Source organism: Mirounga leonina, unplaced genomic scaffold (genome assembly GCF_011800145.1).
Source record: "Mirounga leonina isolate KUSES-001 unplaced genomic scaffold, KU_Mleo_1.0 Mir_127, whole genome shotgun sequence".
Classification (NCBI taxonomy): domain Eukaryota; kingdom Metazoa; phylum Chordata; class Mammalia; order Carnivora; family Phocidae; genus Mirounga; species Mirounga leonina.
Genome location: NW_023270316.1, coordinates 79686274 through 79703876, shown reverse-complemented (window position 1 = coordinate 79703876; position 17603 = coordinate 79686274). Strand labels below are relative to the sequence as shown.

The following is a 17603-nucleotide window of genomic DNA, read 5'->3' as shown; positions in this document are numbered from 1 at the left end:
CAGGGGGAGTGGGAGAGGGAGAAGCAGGCTTCCCACTGAGCAGGGAGCCCGATGTGGGGCTCGATCCCAGGACCCTGGGATCATGACCTGAGCCCAAGGCAGACGCCTAATGACTGAGCCACCCAGGCGCCCCACAAGTTTTTAAATATGAGAAATATTGCCATAATGTGTCCTGTGGATTTTTTTCTTTAGTCTTTGGTGTAATACATCAAATTCTGCTTTTATGTTAGCATTTTAAGACTTTCTATAGGTTGAAAGTGTCCATTTGTATGTAATGAATAAAGAGAAGAAGCAATGTTTTGCTATACTTTGAAGCACAGTGAGCCTGCCCTCTTGTATGCTGAGTAACAATAATCACCAGTATTGGAATATTGGTATTTCTGGCATCCGTATCCAAGGGAAGCTCCATAGGAGTCATTTATTGGCATTATATTAAGTCTCTGAGTTTTTGACCTGGTAAGAAAGAATAAATCAATGGTTTTTAGATCTGGCTACACATTTGGATCACCTGGGGAGTTTCCAGAACTTTCCAATGCCTAGCCCCCAACTCAGAAATTCTGTGTTTTTGGAAAGTTCTTCAAGTGATTTTAATATGTAACCACAATTTAGGATCAATGACAAAGTTGAAAAATTAGTGATTTTACATTATTCTGTTCAGTTTTTGCTTTTGATGTTAGTAGTTAAGAATCCTAAGAAAGTAAGAGTGCTTTCTCCCTTGCTTTACTCCCCTATATGTCATCCCCCCCCCCCTTATGGAAATACATTTAAAATCAGATAATTCAGAAATACATCAAAATACTCAGCTGAATCATCTCATTTTAATACCAGGCACTTTTATCCATGATGAGGATATAAAGATGGTCACTCCATATTTTCACTTTGTAGCCATAAGGCAACTTCCAACCTTGTTTCAAATATGTAAGCTTTTGACCAAGGCTTTAAGGCCCACCTTCTACCAGCATAATATCAGATACTTTCTTCCTCTCCTAGCACTTGAACCACATTATATGACAGCCAGAAGGGTCTAGGGAAGGATAAATCAATGTGCCACTGCAATTGTTGCCTTTTGTCTTATAAAAGCCCTTTCCCATCTTTTCTTTGTAAGCTTTTGAAATCTTTTAATTCCCTACCCATAAACTTCAAAGGGTGAGAGCTTAGCTGTATAATTTTGGACAAGTCCCTTTACACAAGTTCTTGGTGTGAATTTCTTGTTTGAAAAATGGTGATGAAGATAGTACCTACTTCAGGGTTATCACATAGTAAGCATTAAATACATAGTAGCTGCTCTGTACCAGACCTCATAAAGGCAGTATGTATAGTAGTTAAGAACATAGGCTTTGGTGTTAGGTTAATTTACTTGAATCCTGACCTCAGAACTTTTAGCTCTGTCATCTTTCCCAGGTTGTGTAACTTCCGAGCCTTAGTTTTCAGATGAGAAAATAAAGTGGGAGTGATTAAAAGGCCTACCTCTTGTAGTGTTAGGAGAATTAAATAACTCATTTCATGAGTTATGTAAATTTGGTGCTTTATGTAATGTCTTCGTCCATTTGAGCTGCTATAGCAATACCATAAGTGAGGTGGCTTACAAACAACAGGAATTATTTCTCACAGTTCTGGAGGCTAGGAAGTCTAAAATCAAGTTGCTAGCAGATAACAGTGTCTGGGGAGGGCCTGCTTCCAGGTTTATAAATAGCCATCTTTTCACTGTATCTTCATATGGTGGAAAGAGGTAAGGCATCTCTAGGATTGCTTAATCCCTGTTCATGAGGCCTCTGCTGTCATAATATAATCCCCATCTAATGGCCACACCTTCAGATACCATCACATTGGGTATTAGATTTCAACATATGAATTTTAGGGGGTATATATTATCTGTAGCACATAGTGTCTGGCATGAAGCAAATACTGAACAGATGGTAACTTTTGTCATTATAATTTTATTTTGGGTCCTCCTTCAGTATTCATTATAAATAGAAGTAGATCTTGCTTGTTGAGAAGCAGAAAAGTAAGAAGCATTATCAAGTGTAGGTCTTCACTAGGTGGCATAGTTTATTTGACATGATGTAATGTTTCTAAATGACAGGAGGTAAAACCTTGAGTAATCTACAAAATGTATGATTTTGGACCCCTTGTTCTTATGTGGGAATTCTAGGGTATTTTCCAGCTTGGACCAGGCTTACCTAGTCTTGGTATGTAGTAGATACTCAATACCTATTTGTTATATTATTCTGCCCATTTTACAGTTGAGGAAATTGAGCCACAAGAGACTGAGTCACTTGCCTGATGTTACACAGCAGTAATTTTAGGACTAAATTCCCTAACTCCTTGTTTGTAGCTCTTTTTCTTAGCTGATTAATAATGTGGTTTGAAATCCTGATGAATCTAGAATAGTACCATCTCCTTGGCCATATGCATTATTTGTAACTCGTGAGATACCTACCTGAAACAGTCTTTTAAAAAATTTGTATCTTTCTACACCTTTAAATATGCACAGATAAATTTATTAAACAGTAAGTGCTTTAAGTACAATTGATCATCATTCATATTTGCAAATTTGCCTATTCTCTAAATGGTAGCCCCTAAATCAATACCCATGGCAATTTCAAAGAAATTTGCAGACATGGTGCAGATTGGTGAAAAACATGAGTCTCCTGAGGTGCATCTTCCTGCTGAGGTGGAACAAGGCAAGGCTTTCCCTTCTTGTCTCACTTCATCCTATAAGCAGGTGTCCTTTTCATAGTCAATTAGTACCACCTTTTTCATATTTTGTCCTTTTTGTTGGTGATTTTGCTTTATAAAAGATCCCCCAAGAGTAGTATTAAAAAGCCATATCTAGTGTTCCTAAGCACAGGAAGGCTGCTCTGTGCCTTATGGAGGAAATGATGTGTATTAGGTAAGCTTCATTCAGTTGGCAGTGAGTTTAATGTTCATGAATCAACAATATGGTACACTTAGAGAAAGGAATAAGAAATTCACCAGTCTGTAGATGAGGCAACTCTGAGTACTGAAGTAAAATCTATAGTACATGGTGAAGCTATGGAAAAGAAGGGAGAGTGATTATATTTATGGATTCATGGACTTAGGACTAATTAAAAAAAAAAGTGAAACAGCATTGTTGTGAGGTTTTCAGCTTACATAGAGCATGTTACACAGGCTCAGGAAAATGTTAAACCCTTCTTGCCTACTGCTGGCTAGCTCACACATTACAAGCAAAATGGTATGAAAAATGTTAAACTTGCATGCGAGGTGATTTCCGCAGATCAGGACCAGGATGCTTTGGGAGAATACCAGCCAAGTGTTAACACAGGAAGAAGGGATATACAGTTAAACAGATTTTCAACACTGATGGGACTGGCTTGCTTTCACAAGGTCAGTGGCAAATGAATGTATATGGTACAAGTGGTCTTCAAAGCCCCTGACTTTAAATAGTTTAGAAACCATGCAACCTTGCTGTTGTGTGCCAATGCCAAGGATAACTTCAATCCCCCCTTGGTGCATAGAGCCCAAAATCCATGAAAAATCCAGGGAAAAAACTGAGCTATATGCCAGTCCATTAGAGGTGGAACAAAAAAAATCATGAATGGTATCTAAAATATTCTGTGATTGGTTCTCCCAACTGCTTCATCCTAGAAGTTGAACATTGTCTCCAGAATGAAAACCTTGCATTTGAGGTTTTTTGAGGTTTTATTACTGGATGATATCCATTGCCTTGAAGAACTCAAAAATGCCTATCTCAGTGTAGTTCCTTTCATGCCCCCAAACACTCTCTCTCTCATCCAGCCCCTCAATTAGGGCATAATTAAAGTTTCAAGACCTACTTCATGAGAAAGCTTTCAAGGCTCTCAACACCAACAAGGAAACCACCCTGATTATTGGAAGTTAGTTACCATACGCAGCATTATTATGTTGGCACAGCTTAGGACAGCATCAAGCAGGCTACCATGAATAATTGGGAAAATGTTTGACCACACTGTGTGAAAAATTTCAAAGTTTTTGAAGGTGTCACAGGAAAAAAAAAAAAGTGTTAAAAACGTAATGTGTATTGCACCAAGTAAGTGAAGAAGGCTTTGGGGACGTGCAGGACGATATGGAGGAAGTTTGGTAGAGAAGGCAGTAGAGCCTACCAGTGAAGACCTTGGCAAGATGGCAAAACAAGGCATCAGATTCAGTGATGAAAGTCAGCCCAAGACTCCTAAGAATGGCCAAAATATTGGAATGGAATTCTGCCTTTGGAAGAATTGTCAGTGACATGGAAGAATATGACCCTATGCTGAACAAAGCTGCAATTTAAGCACCACTGTGGTTGCCCCTCATGTAAAGATGCTTTAAAAGATTTGAGGTGAAAAGCCAAGTAGACAGGCTGACTTCTTTTTTTGAAGCCAGTTTGGGAGGGAAAAGTGCTGACATTGTCAAGAAATTACAAGAGCCAAACTCTTGAGGTAGAACTGCCAGATGTCACCCTCTTCTTCCCTCACCAAGTCACCGACTTCTTCCTCTTCTGCAGAATAATTGCCATCAACCTTTCCCTTGGTTTTTATGGGCACGCCAAAGGTTGAGAGGTTTAACCACACAGTGCACTGCCCCATTGTACATCCTGCATGTCCACTAAGAGTAAGATGTTAATATTTTTATAAAATGTTCCATGTTTACTCTTTGGTTTTTTTTTCCAGGACTTTATTTACATTAGTGTACAATATACAGTATGTGTTAACAGGACTGAGTATGAGTACCATATAGTATATGTGTACTGTATCTGTGTACTATGCAGGAGTGTACACATCTGAGTGAAAGTGTTAATAATCATAGTATACTACAGTACATAAAAATGCTGTAATCATGATACAAAGAAACACAGAGTATAATTATTTGTAAGAAATATATATGAAATCAAGTGTGTTTCAACAGAAACACTGTTATGTATTGATCTGTTGATGAAAATATTGTGACCAAAGGCTTGTAGGAACCTAACATTGTATTTCCTTTTGGAGTTACGGTTCTGTATTCACTACTTAAGTATTCATGGTGACTGTCTAGAAGTTAAGTACCTCAAATATTCTGTATTCTCTACCTTTTTTCCTGTATCAATATATGGAGAGCACCTATGGTTAGTCCCTTCTGGACAGATCTTTAGCTTATTTTAGATTGTGTGTGTGTGTGTGTGTGTGTGTTATGCCCGGGAGGGGCGGCGTGTTCTCAATTGCAAATAATGCTACAGTGAACATGGTAAAAACATCTGAGAGACTATTATCTAGGACAGGTTTCTGAAATTGCAATTGCTGGGATATAAAAAATAGTTTGAAGTTTGATAATATGGTAATTCTTTTCATCATTTTTTTTTATCTTTTAAAATTTAGTAACATATATAAGCTGTTTATCCAGTAGAGAGAACTAGTGTGTATCAGGTGGCCATAATAACTAAGAATCTTTCCCAAATAAATTTAAAAGAACCTAATTATTTTCAAAATTCAGGCTAACAGTCTTCTGTTTTTTACCTAAAAGTAAAAATTGTCTTTTTATGTTTTTTAAAAAATCCATTGAGGTCACACAGTTCTGTAGAATGAATGATTTCTCCTGCTTTGTCAGTAGTTAGGACAGATTCACATTGATCCTTTCAGATTAAGACTATGGTAAACATAGTAATAATAACATAATTTGGTTATATTCTTAAACTTTTATGTGTTCCCTCCACATGATCTAGAAACCAGATATTCATTAACACCAGGAAGTAATAAAAATTAGAGGCAAAAATAAAATGTTGCTCTTTGCTTCCTCTGTAGGGTTCAGCACCACCCCCTTCTCCAACACCTAACAAAGAGATGAAGAACAAAGCCGTTCTTTGCAAACCTTTAACAATGACGAAAGCTACTTATTGTAAACCTCACATGCAGACCAAATCTTGTCAGACAGGTAACTTAGGAAAATTTGACTTACATACTTCCCTATACTTAATACCTCACTTACTGAAATTCATGCTTTTCTCAAATAATAGGCTATGGAATGTATTTGTTTTGGTCACTTTGTCATTTTCTGTTGATTTTGCTTATCTACATTTAGACATTACCTTGAGAATACAGCATTTTATTTAAAATAATTAATGAAAATCAATCTCTGTTAAAGGCTCAGAATATAAATTATGTCACAGGTGAAAAAATGCTGTATCAAAAATTTCCTTGGGGCTAAGATTCACTAAAGTTACCGTAATCCCTCTGAGAAAATCATCTCTGTAAATGTGACCTGTAATGTTAACAGTTCTGTTTCCTTGTCAGAATGAGATGATATCATTCAATTATATATTTTTATGAGATTTAAATGTATTCTAATTGTTTGATTAGATAAATCTTTTTGCAGGGGATGTGAGGGGAATCTGATAGGATACCTGGAACTATATAATGTTTTTAAGGGATGTTTTCTTTGTATTAAAAAAAAAAGGCCTAAATTCTATTTTTCTGTCTTTATTAAAACAGTTACTGTATTTAGTTTTGTTTTTACCTTACCTAATTTTGTGAAAACAGGGAATTTGTTTTCTTTTCTTTCTTTTTTTTTTAAGATTTTATTTATTTGTTTGAGAGAGCGAGAGAGAGCACAGCACGGGGAGCAGCAGAGGGAGAGGGAGAAGCAGGCTCCCCGCTGAGCAGGGAGCCTGACTTGGGGCTCGATCCCAGATCCCAGGACTCCGGGATCATGGCCTGAGCCGGGATCATGACCTGAGCTGGGATCATGACCTAAGCCAAAGGCAGATGCTTAACTGACTGAGCTACCCAGGCACCCCCAGGAATTTCTTTTAAAAGGGAAATGAGGCACTTAAATTTTTCTTTGTTACCAAATTTAACATTGAGTAACTATGTGTAAATGTTACTTAACATTGCTCCTTAAACACATTTTGTATTTTTAGATGATAATTGGAAGACAGAATATGTTCCAGTGCCTATCCCTGTGCCTGTGTATATCCCAGTACCGATGCACATGTACAGTCAGAATATTCCTGTTCCTACTACGGTTCCTGTTCCTGTAAGTTGGATTTTAAGTTTTTTTGTTTGTTTGTTTTTTGTTTTCATTTTGAGGTTTATCAGGCATTAAGTGGGAGAACAATGTAGTGAAGCTAGTAAAACAGGGTTGAGTCTTGGCCTTCATCAGTTAACTTAGGTTTGGTTGAATCTGTCAGTGTTTGCTTTGTGTTTAATCAAGTATATGTTCATCCTTAAAGGTGAAGTTTAGCAAATGTCTGTGTCTGCTTTATGCATATATATATATATATATATATATATATATATAGTGTCTTATGTTTGAGTTCATTTTAGAGAAAAATATTTGTGAAGTTGTAAGTTTTAAAACTTAAACACGGAATAGAATTTCACATGAATTATGATTACATTATTTTGTCCTAAATCACTTGCAGTAACAACACTATGCCAGGGCTTGGCTATCATAGTACCCTGGGGACAGAGGTATCTCAAAAATTATTTTTCTTTAATTTTCATTTCAAAAAGTAGCTGCTTATACTTGAGCTTTCCTTGTTAAAATTGACATCTTAGTTTTGGTATGTGTTTTTTCCAAAGTATTATAAAGAAGATCATGTGTTAGAATAATTTTTAATTTGGGAAGTTATCTTTATTTATTTATTAGAGAGAGAGCACAAGGAAGAGCAGATGGGAAGGGGAGAAGGGCAGGAGAGGGAGAAGCAGGCTCCCTGCTGAGCAGAGAGCCCGATGTGGGGCTCGATCCCAGGACCCTGGGATCATGACCTAAGCTGAAGGCAGACGCTTAACTGACTGAGCCACCCAGGCATGCCCCCCTCCTTTTTTTTTTTTTAAGATTTTTATTTTTAAGAGATCTCCACACCCAATGTAGCGCTCCAGCTTACAATCCGAAGATCAAGAGTTGCACACTCCACTGATTGTACCAGCCAGGCACCCCCCAGAAAATTATCTTCTAATGTTGAGTAAACCTAACAGTAAATATTTTGGTTAATTAGGTGCCGGTTCCTGTTTTTCTGCCTGCCTCATTGGATAGCAGTGAGAAGATCCCTGCAGCAGTCGAGGAACTGAAAAGCAAAGTTTCTTCAGATCCTCTTGATGCAGAGCTGCTTACAATGACAGATATGATAACTGAAGATGAGGGGAAAACAGAAGCTGCCAACATCAACAGTGAGTTGCACTATATTTCACTTTGTGAATAAGTTTATCATTGGTTTTCAGTAAGTGTTAAAATTAATATAGTATGTTGCAGGACATATCATTATGTTTCACCTTGAAATGGGAGTGGATGAGCATTGCAACAAAAATGTATTTTTGTATTAAGAGATCCGTACTCTATCTAGCCACATGCTCTCTTATGCCATGCCCAGTTTTAATATATATATATATTTAAAGATTTTATTTATCAGAGAGAGAGAGACAGAGGTAGGCAGAGGGAGAAGCAGGCTCCTTGCTCACCAAGGAGCCCGATGTGAGACTCGATCCCAGGACCGTGGGATCATGACCTGAGCCGAAGGCAGACGCTTAACCGACTGAGCCACCCAGGCGTCACCCCATGCCCAGTTTTAAGCAGGACTTTGTATAATTTGTCCAGTCCTTGTTTTAATTGTAATCGGATTTGACTTGTAAAATCAACTCAGAATTATTCCTGTTTTAATGTACTAGCTCAGACACAAAAATAACTTGTTGGCTTTAATAATGATCCAAACATTTATTTTGTAATGGTTATCCCCAGTTTTGTTTTGTTGGCTATACTTAATAAAGTAATTTGCATTATCTAAACCAGGGTTTATCCTAACTTCTGTTAGGGCAGTGTTTGCCAAATGGCATAAGTATGTTGTAGATGATTCTCTTAAGAGTATTTATTCCTACCCTTACTTCTCTGGTACCACCCAGAGACCTTTTTCAGCCATGAGCTGCCTGATTCCCATTACCCTAGAGCACAATAGAAACACTAAAAATTTTATGTATTTCATAATGTGACAGTTTTTGTGGAGGACTTTGTTATAAATTAACTTAGTGGGTTGCAACCAGTGGTTTTGTTTGTTTTTTAATGAAGTGAATGGGAAAATGTTAGTGTGAATCTCATCAAAAAGATACTGTTTTGTGAAACCTTTGTTTCCTGTGTGTGTCTCTATGTTTGTCTTTCTGTCTCCTATCACCACCTTGAAATGGATAAAATGTGTATCTTACTGTGGGTTGCAATATAAAAATGTTTGAAAGCAACTGATCAAAACATTAGAAAGCAATTGTAATTGAATGATATAGAAAACCTAGGTCACAGTTCAAAAAGAGTATTGAAAATTGCAGTTATCCACCCTCATTAGTTTATTTTTGACAAGAGATACTCTGCATACCAGAGATGGTTTACTATCAAAGCATGTCTATTAACTTTTTGAAAAGGGCAGTCAGAAACCTAAAGGATTAAGTTTCTGTGTACTCATGATTATCTAACAATTATAAAATTTATAATAGTTTACATTTCAAGATTATATACCTTTTCCTTTTGTGACATATTAATATAAGTATTCTTGTTTTATATTTACAATTAAATGACTTCCTTTGTCAGATTAAATATAGGTGCTGTTCAGGTCTTCTATTTTGATTTCTAATGATCTTACGAATTGATTACAGGTGTAGTTATTGAAGCAGACATAATTGATTCAGATCTCTTGAAGAACTCTGACCCAGAGACACAGTCCAATATGCCTGATGTACCATATGAACCAGACTTGGATATCGAAATAGATTTCCCCAGAGGTACTCTTACTTTATTCTTTAAGTGTGAAGTACAGTTATGGAATTTAGTTATGATCATTAATCATTTAATGTTTGTGTTCTTGCCTTTACTGTTTATATTTATCTTTTTTTTTTTTTTTTACCCAAACAAAACTCAACGGTTAATTTCTGAAATGAGGCATAGGATTGAATTGAATAGAATTTCTTAGAGCCTGAAAAGACACTTTCTCAAAGTAATTCATTATAGAAAACTTTGTAGATAGAGTAAAAGATAAAGAAGTGATTGTGTCTTTTTTAAAAAATTAAATAAAATATTGACTATTTTTCATAGGACCTTTTTAAAATTAAGTTCATCTTCAAAAGGAAAAATTATTTTTAGGTCTTTTGTTGTAAAGGAAATGTGTTCTGTTTTTCATTATTTTCTTAATCTACTGATGGCTAATAAACCTGCCCAATAGAATGTAAAGCATTTTATTTTGAGACAGATTTGATATGTTGAAACAGATTTGTACTGAGATCATTTAGATCTTAGAATTGAATTTCAGGTTGTAATAGTTTTTCTGATATTATACATTTCCATGAAAGTTTCATGTTGTTATTTATTATACATGTGTTTTATTTAAGAGTCTGAATAGGGTTTATCAGAACTCATAGACCATTTTCTTTTCACCCTCACCTGCAGCATAGGTTATCCTCATAAATAGGTGCTTGGTTATATTTTGTAATTAGTTCTTTGTTGGCTTTGTTTATGTAATATAAACTTGTGCTGTTATATTTGGAAATAAAAGTTCTTCTGATTTGATTGCCAGCTGCTGAGGAGCTTGATATGGAAAATGAATTTTTATTACCACCTGTTTTTGGAGAAGAATATGAGGAACAGCCTAGACCTCGATCTAAAAAAAAGGTATAAATTAATAGTATTTTTGCATTCAACTACGATCTCTGTGTAGCGGTATCTCTTTAGGTATGGAGCAAGGATAATAGTGATCCACAGTTGTGCCTGAGACCATGGGAAGACTTTTTTCCCCTAGATTTAAAAAGGCTTTAAGAGTTAAAGTCTTTATTACTTCATTTCTAAGTAATAAAAATGTCTAGATTTACTTGTAACTTTATAGAAGAGTTGAATATTATTGCCATTTAATTTTCCTTTATAATTTTATCCTGACAAAAGGTTGACATTGTTGCTAAAAAAAAGTAAACAATTCTTTCACAAGAATTGAGACTGTTTTCTAGGGATCTGTTTTTTCCACTATTATTTCTTTCTTTCTTTCTTTTTTTTTTTTTTAAAGATTTTATTTACTTATTTGACAGATAGAGACACAGCGAGATAGGGAACACAAGCAGGGGGAGTGGGAGAGGGAGAAGCAGGCTCCCTGCTGAGCAGGGAGCCCGATGCGGGGCTCGATCCCAGGACTCTGGGATCATGACCTGAGCTGAAGGCAGACGCTTACCGACTGAGCCACCCAGGCGCCCTCCACTATTATTTCTGATGAGACTAATCTGTGAGGTTGAGATAACACAGTTTATAATATTTGATCTTTTTTAAGCGTGTCAGCACATGCAAAGACATGCTGAACAGTTTAATTGTTCAGGTAGATCAAATCTACATGTATTAACAGTTGTGATTTTTAAAAATACTTTATCAACAACTTTATATATTTCTGATTTGCAATATAAAGCAAGACCAAAAGAAAAAATAAAAGGATGACTTTCACAAATTTCCCCACAAAGAAAGAAAAAAAACTGAAAAAGGAGTGAGTACCCGCATTAGGATGAAGTTGGACTCCTGTTTGACACCATATAAAAAAATTAACTCAAAAATGAGTAACAGACCTAAATATAAGAACCAAAATTATGAAACTCTTAAAACAGGCCTAAATCTTTATTACCTTGGGTTAGGCATAGTTCTTCGATATAACACCAAAAGTATAAGAAATAGCAGGAAAAAATAGGTGAATTAGGTGTACTACATCAAAATTTAAAACTTTTATACAGCAAATAATGCCATCATGACAGTGAAAGGAGCTGAGTGGTCATTCCCCATAAATTGGAAATCCTGGGAAGTTCAATTTCTCTCTTACATTAATATTTAGAATCCTTTTCAGATTATTTATTAATTATGTCTTACATTTAATTATTTTCTTATCAGTGACTGTCACAGCAGCAGTTAAAATGATTTTTTTTTATACAAAGTGGTTTATGTAGAAATATGGCATTCCTGGAGATATATTTCAAGTAACTATTCTCAGATTCTGGAATACCAATCAGTTCTAAGTGTATATATTTCTCTTTTGATTTACATTTGTTGAGAGATGACTTACATAAAGTCATGAAACAATTTAGGCTTTTTTAAAAAAAGATTTTACAATGGTGTTTTACTAATAGGGAGCCAAGAGAAAAGCTGTATCAGGATACCAGTCTCATGATGATAGTTCTGACAATTCAGAATGCACCTTTCCTTTCAAATACACGTATGGTGTAAATGCATGGAAACACTGGGTCAAAACTAGGCAACTTGATGAAGATCTTCTGGTATTAGATGAGCTAAAATCTCGTAAGTGTTCTGATTTTGTTTCTTCTTGCATCATATTTCAAATCATGATTTTTGTTATTAACTACCTTTACTTTTAAAAAAACATAAATGTATAGCTGACAGTATTTTAAGTACATTTAAATATAACTTGTTTTACTTTAAAATTCTTATATAGTATAAATCAATTTCAGAAAGTTTCTTAATCTTAAGAGTAAATAATAACAATTTTTCTTTCTTTTTAGCTAAATCAGTAAAGTTAAAAGAGGATCTGCTCTCTCACACCACAGCTGAGCTTAACTATGGGTTAGCCCATTTTGTCAATGAGATCCGACGCCCAAATGGAGAGAGTTATGCACCTGACAGCATCTATTATCTTTGCCTTGGAATACAGGAGGTTGGTAATTTGATGGCTACGTTTGAATATAATGTTAATAAGCAAGGTTGTTGTAGTAGTTTGGGAAAAGAAAAATGTTAATGTGCCAGGAATATTAAGGGCAGCTTTATGGAACATAATGATTTCTTGGCTTGCCAAGACAAAAAATAATTTACTCTATTTGAAAATACTAGGATATTATAAAGGATTTTCTTAGCTAATTTGTATATAGGTCTTTCTGTTATAATGAGTTATGTTCCTAAAAATCCTCAAGTTCTTCAAAACTACTGTACCATAACCAAAAAGAATTCATGTGAAAAATGGAGTTAGGGTCAGGCGACTTGAAACTCATGCATCTTTTGTAACAGCCTAACAAAGCTGTATATTTGTTACCATGTATATCATAATCAGGATGGCTTCATTGCCTCTTTACAGTTGCAAATAAATGAATTAACATTCTGAGGCATGATCTGTATATGAATATATAGATCCATGCTGATATACGTGTAAATAGAAAAATGGGTTCCTTTGCAAATAGCGGGTCTGTTTCAGTTGTACACTTCTCATGTTTCTAAGTTTTTTTTTTTTTTTTTAAAGATTTTATTTATTTATCTGAGAGAGAGAATGGGAGACAGAGAGCATGAGAGGGGAAGGGTCAGAGGGGGAAGCAGACTCCCCGCTGAGCAGGGAGCCTGATGCGGAACTCGATCCCAGGACTCCAGGATCATGACCTGAGCCGAAGGCAATTGCTCAACCAACTGAGCCACCCAGGCGCCCATTTCTAAGTTCTTAAATAGGGTATTTACTCTTTAATTCTTTGGGATCATAAAAGGAGATCATTCTTTGGGTTTTTAGAAAAACTTAAACCACATATCTGTGAGTCATGAGTGAGTCTATTTTCCATAGTAAACATAAAGATCAACTTGTAATTCTGAACAAATTGTTCGGGTTTGAGCCCAGGATCTTGCTTGACATCCTATGTATTTTTAGCTGTGGTAAATGATAGAAGGAGATCTTTTTATGTAGAGCTTTGTTTATAGGCCCAGAATTTAGTGTTATGCTACTAACAGGTGGTAGAAACTGAAATAAATTACTCAGAAAATTAGAATTGTCTTAATTTTTATTTTACTTATACTATCTTTAGGATAGAAATTTGCCTAAGATTATGTAAGTGGTAGTGGGGAAATAACACATGGCTATAAATTACTGTATGTTCAAAGGCCATCACATATTTTACAGTAACAACCTAAAAAGTATATAGTAGATTTTACTTTTTATATTTTTTGATAGATTTTACTTTTTTTATATTTTGATAGATTTATATGTACCTTGAGCCTCATGTTTAGTTGGCAATAATAGGTCCACCATTCCAAATCCCCAAACCCCTGAAAACTAGAGATTTTACTCTTTAGATTTTCACAAAAACTAATTTGATAGTAAGTTGTCAAGTTACTATTTATTATACTTTGTTTGATTATCCATAGAATATTAACTATATAATTCACTAAAGGATTGTTAATGTTTCTAAACAAATATAGGGTTCTTCCTTAGACCACTCTAGGAATATTATGTATATACATAATAAGTATATACATGCCCTATATTTCCTCTGTAGAATCCAAAAAATTAAGAATTCTAAAATATATCTGGACTCAATGGTTCTAACTCAGGGTTTATAGACCTATCTATGTTTTCCCCCCTTTTTATTATACCTAGTAATAAAAAAAGAGTAGAAATAGCAGGTGCCAGGTGTAGGTGAAAACATCTCAAGCATCAGAATAAGTTATTTATTACATATAAATCCTCTTCAGAGCAAATAGGAGCTGGGTCTTATTCTTTGTGTCTTGTACCATGCTGTCCATATGGTAGGCACTCATTGACCTGTGTAATTGTCAATGACTACACAGTAGACCTATCTATCCAGTATTCCATTGCTTTTTACTGTGTGTACTTAAGGTGGTGGAACAGTCTTTTTTTTTTTTTAAATGTTTATATCATCATCTTAGAAATAGTTCTGTTGTCTAGATCAATCATTTGTAAAAATGTTGAAGAGCACACTAGGGTTCTGCCAGATTAACTCAGCAGGAAGGAAAGAGATTGAGTTCTAGGATCTGTTTTTTGTTCTTTTAAGACTTTTTAAAAATTCAAGTTAGTTCGTATGTAGTGTATTATTAGTTTCAGGGATAGAATTTAGTGATTCATCAGTTGAATGTAACATCCATTGCTCATTGCATCAAAAAGGACAGTCTCCTCCTTAATGCCCATCACCCAATTACCCCATACCTCCATGTACCTTCCCTCCAGCAACCCTCAGTTTGTTCCCTATATTTAAGAGTCTCTTATGGTTTGCCTCCCTCTCTGTTTTGATCTTATTTTATTTTTCCTTCCCTTCCCCTATGTTCATCTGTTTTGTTTTTTAAATTCCACATATGAGTGAAATCATACAGTATTTGTTTTTCTCTGACTTATTTCACTTAACATAAAACGCTCTAGTTCCATCCACATTGTTGCAGATGGCAAGATTTCATTCTTTTTGATGACTGAGTAATATTCCATTGTATATATACACCACATCTTCTTTATCCATATTTTGCTATTGTGGGTAGTGCAGCTATAAGTAATTGGGGTGCATGTGCCCCTTCAAGTCACTATTTTTTTTATCTTTTCTTTTTTTTAAGATTTTTATTTATTAATTTGATGGAGAGAGGGAGAGATAGTGAGAGAGGGAACACAAGCAGGGGGAGTGGGAGAGGGAGAAGCAGGCTTCCCACCGAGCAGGGAGCCCAATGCGGGGCTCGATTCCAGGACCCTGAGATCGTGACCTGAGCCAAAGGCAGATGCTTTAACAAGTGAGCCGCCTAGGTGCCCCTATTTTTATATCCTTTGGATAAATACCTAGTAGTGTAATTGCTGGGTTGTAGGGTAGTTCTATTTTTAACTTTTTGAGGATCCTCCATACTGTTTTCCAGGGTGGCTGCACAGTTTTCTTTCCCATCAACAGTGTAAGAGGGTTCCCCTTTCTTCACATCCTTGCCAACATCTGTTGTTTTCTGAGTTGTTCATTTTAGCCATTCTGACAGGTGTGAGGTGGTATCTCATTTTGGTTTTGATTTGTGTTTCCCTGATGATGAGTGATGAGAATTTTTTCATGTGTCTGTCAGCCATTTGTATGTCTTCTTTGGAGAAATGTCTGTTCATGTCTTCTGCCCATTTCTTGACTGGATTATTTGTTCTTTGGTTGTTGAGTTTCATAAGTTTTTTGTTTTTAAAGATTTTATTTATTTATTTGCCAGAGAGAGAGAGAGGGAGAGTACAAGCAGGGGGAGTGGCAGGCAGAGGGAGAAGCAGGCTCCCCGCTAAGCAAGGAGCCCGATGTGGGACTCAATCCCAGGACCCTGAGATCATGACCTGAGCCAAAGGCAGACGCTTAACCATCTGAGCCACCCAGGTGCCCCAAGTTTGATAAGTTCTTTATAGATTTTGGATACTAGCCCTTTATCTGATATGTCATTAGCAAATATATTCTCCCATTCTATGGGTTGCCTTTTCATTTTGTTGATTGTTTCTTTTGCTGTGCAGAGCATTTTATCTTGATGAAGTCCCAATAGTTCATTTTGCTTTTGTTTCCCTTGCCTCTGAGATGTGTCTAATAAGTTCCTACAGCCAACATCAGAGACGTTGCTGCTTGTGTTGTCCTCTACGATTTTGATGGATTCCTGTCTCACATTTAGCATTTTCATCCATTTTGAATTCATTTTTTGTGTGGTGTAAGAAAGTTGTCCAGTTTCATTCTTCTGCATGTGGCCGTCCAGTTTTCCCAATGCCATTTGTTGAAGAGATTGTCTTCTTAACAGTTGACGGTCCATTTCTGGGTTCTGTATTCTGTTCCACTGATCTATGAGTCAGTTTTTATGCCAGTCCCATACTGTCTTGATGACAGCTTTATTTTTTTTTTTAAAGATATTATTTACTTATTTGAGAGAGAGAGAGAGAGCATGAGCAAGGGGGAGGGGCAGAGGGAGAGGGAGAAGCAGACCCCCCGCTGAGCAGAGAGCCAGACATGGGGCTCAATCCCAGGACCCTGGGATCATGACGTGATCTGAAGGCAGATGCTTAACCAGCTGAGCCACCCAGCGCCCCTGATTACAGCTTTAATAGTACAGCTTGAACTCCAATTGTGATGCCTCCAGTTTTGGTTCTCTTTTCCACATTACTTTGGCTATTTGGGGTCTTTTCTGGCTCCATAAATTTTAGAATTGTTTGTTCCAGCTCTGTGAAAAGTGCTGGTGGTGTTTGATAGGGATTGCATTGAATGTGTAGATTGCTTTGGGTAGCATAGACATTTTAACAGTACTTGTTCTTCTAATCCATAGGTATTGAATGTTTTTCCATTTCTTTGTGTTTTCCTCAACTTCTTTCACAAGTGTTCTATAGTTCTCAGAGTACAAATCTTTTATCTATTTGGTTAGGTTTATTCCTAGTTATTTTACGGTTTTTGGTGCAATTGTAAATGGGATCGATTCCTTGATTTCTCTTTCTGCTGCTTCATTATTGGTGTATAGAAATCCTACAGACTTCTGTGCATTGATCTTGCCACTTTGCTGAATTCCTGTATCAGTTCTAGCGAATTTTTGGTGGAGTCTTTCAGGTTTTCTACAGAGTATCATGTTGTATGTGAAGAGTGAAAGTTTGACTTCTTCCTTGCCAATTGGGTTGCATTTTATTTCTTTTTCTTGTCTGATTGCTGAGGCTAGGACTTCCAGTATTATGTTGAACAACAGTACGGAGAGTGGACTTCCCTGTCGTGTTCCTGACCTTAGGGGAAAAGATCTGTTTTTCCCAATTGAAGATGATATTAGCTGTGAGTCTTTCATGTGTGGCCTTTATGATGTAAAGGTATTTTCCTTCTGTCCCTACTTTCTTGAGGATTTTTATCAAGAAAAGATGCTGTATTTTGTCAAATGCTTTTTCCGCATCTCAACCG

The 17603-nt window shown here is 36.1% G+C and overlaps 1 protein-coding gene across 3 annotated transcripts in view; it reads left to right on the top strand.

Moving 5' to 3' along the window:
• The window catches only part of ZMYM2 (zinc finger MYM-type containing 2), an 80167-nt gene that overhangs the window by 44869 nt on the left and 17695 nt on the right, over window positions 1-17603 (top strand). For all 3 annotated transcript variants that reach the window (XM_035003750.1, XM_035003748.1, XM_035003747.1), the window contains 7 exons: window positions 5778-5907; window positions 6893-7008; window positions 7973-8144; window positions 9609-9734; window positions 10523-10617; window positions 12099-12267; window positions 12489-12640. In XM_035003750.1, the coding sequence (XP_034859641.1) occupies window positions 5778-5907; window positions 6893-7008; window positions 7973-8144; window positions 9609-9734; window positions 10523-10617; window positions 12099-12267; window positions 12489-12640 (960 nt within the window). The remainder of the gene's footprint in view (window positions 1-5777; window positions 5908-6892; window positions 7009-7972; window positions 8145-9608; window positions 9735-10522; window positions 10618-12098; window positions 12268-12488; window positions 12641-17603) is intronic.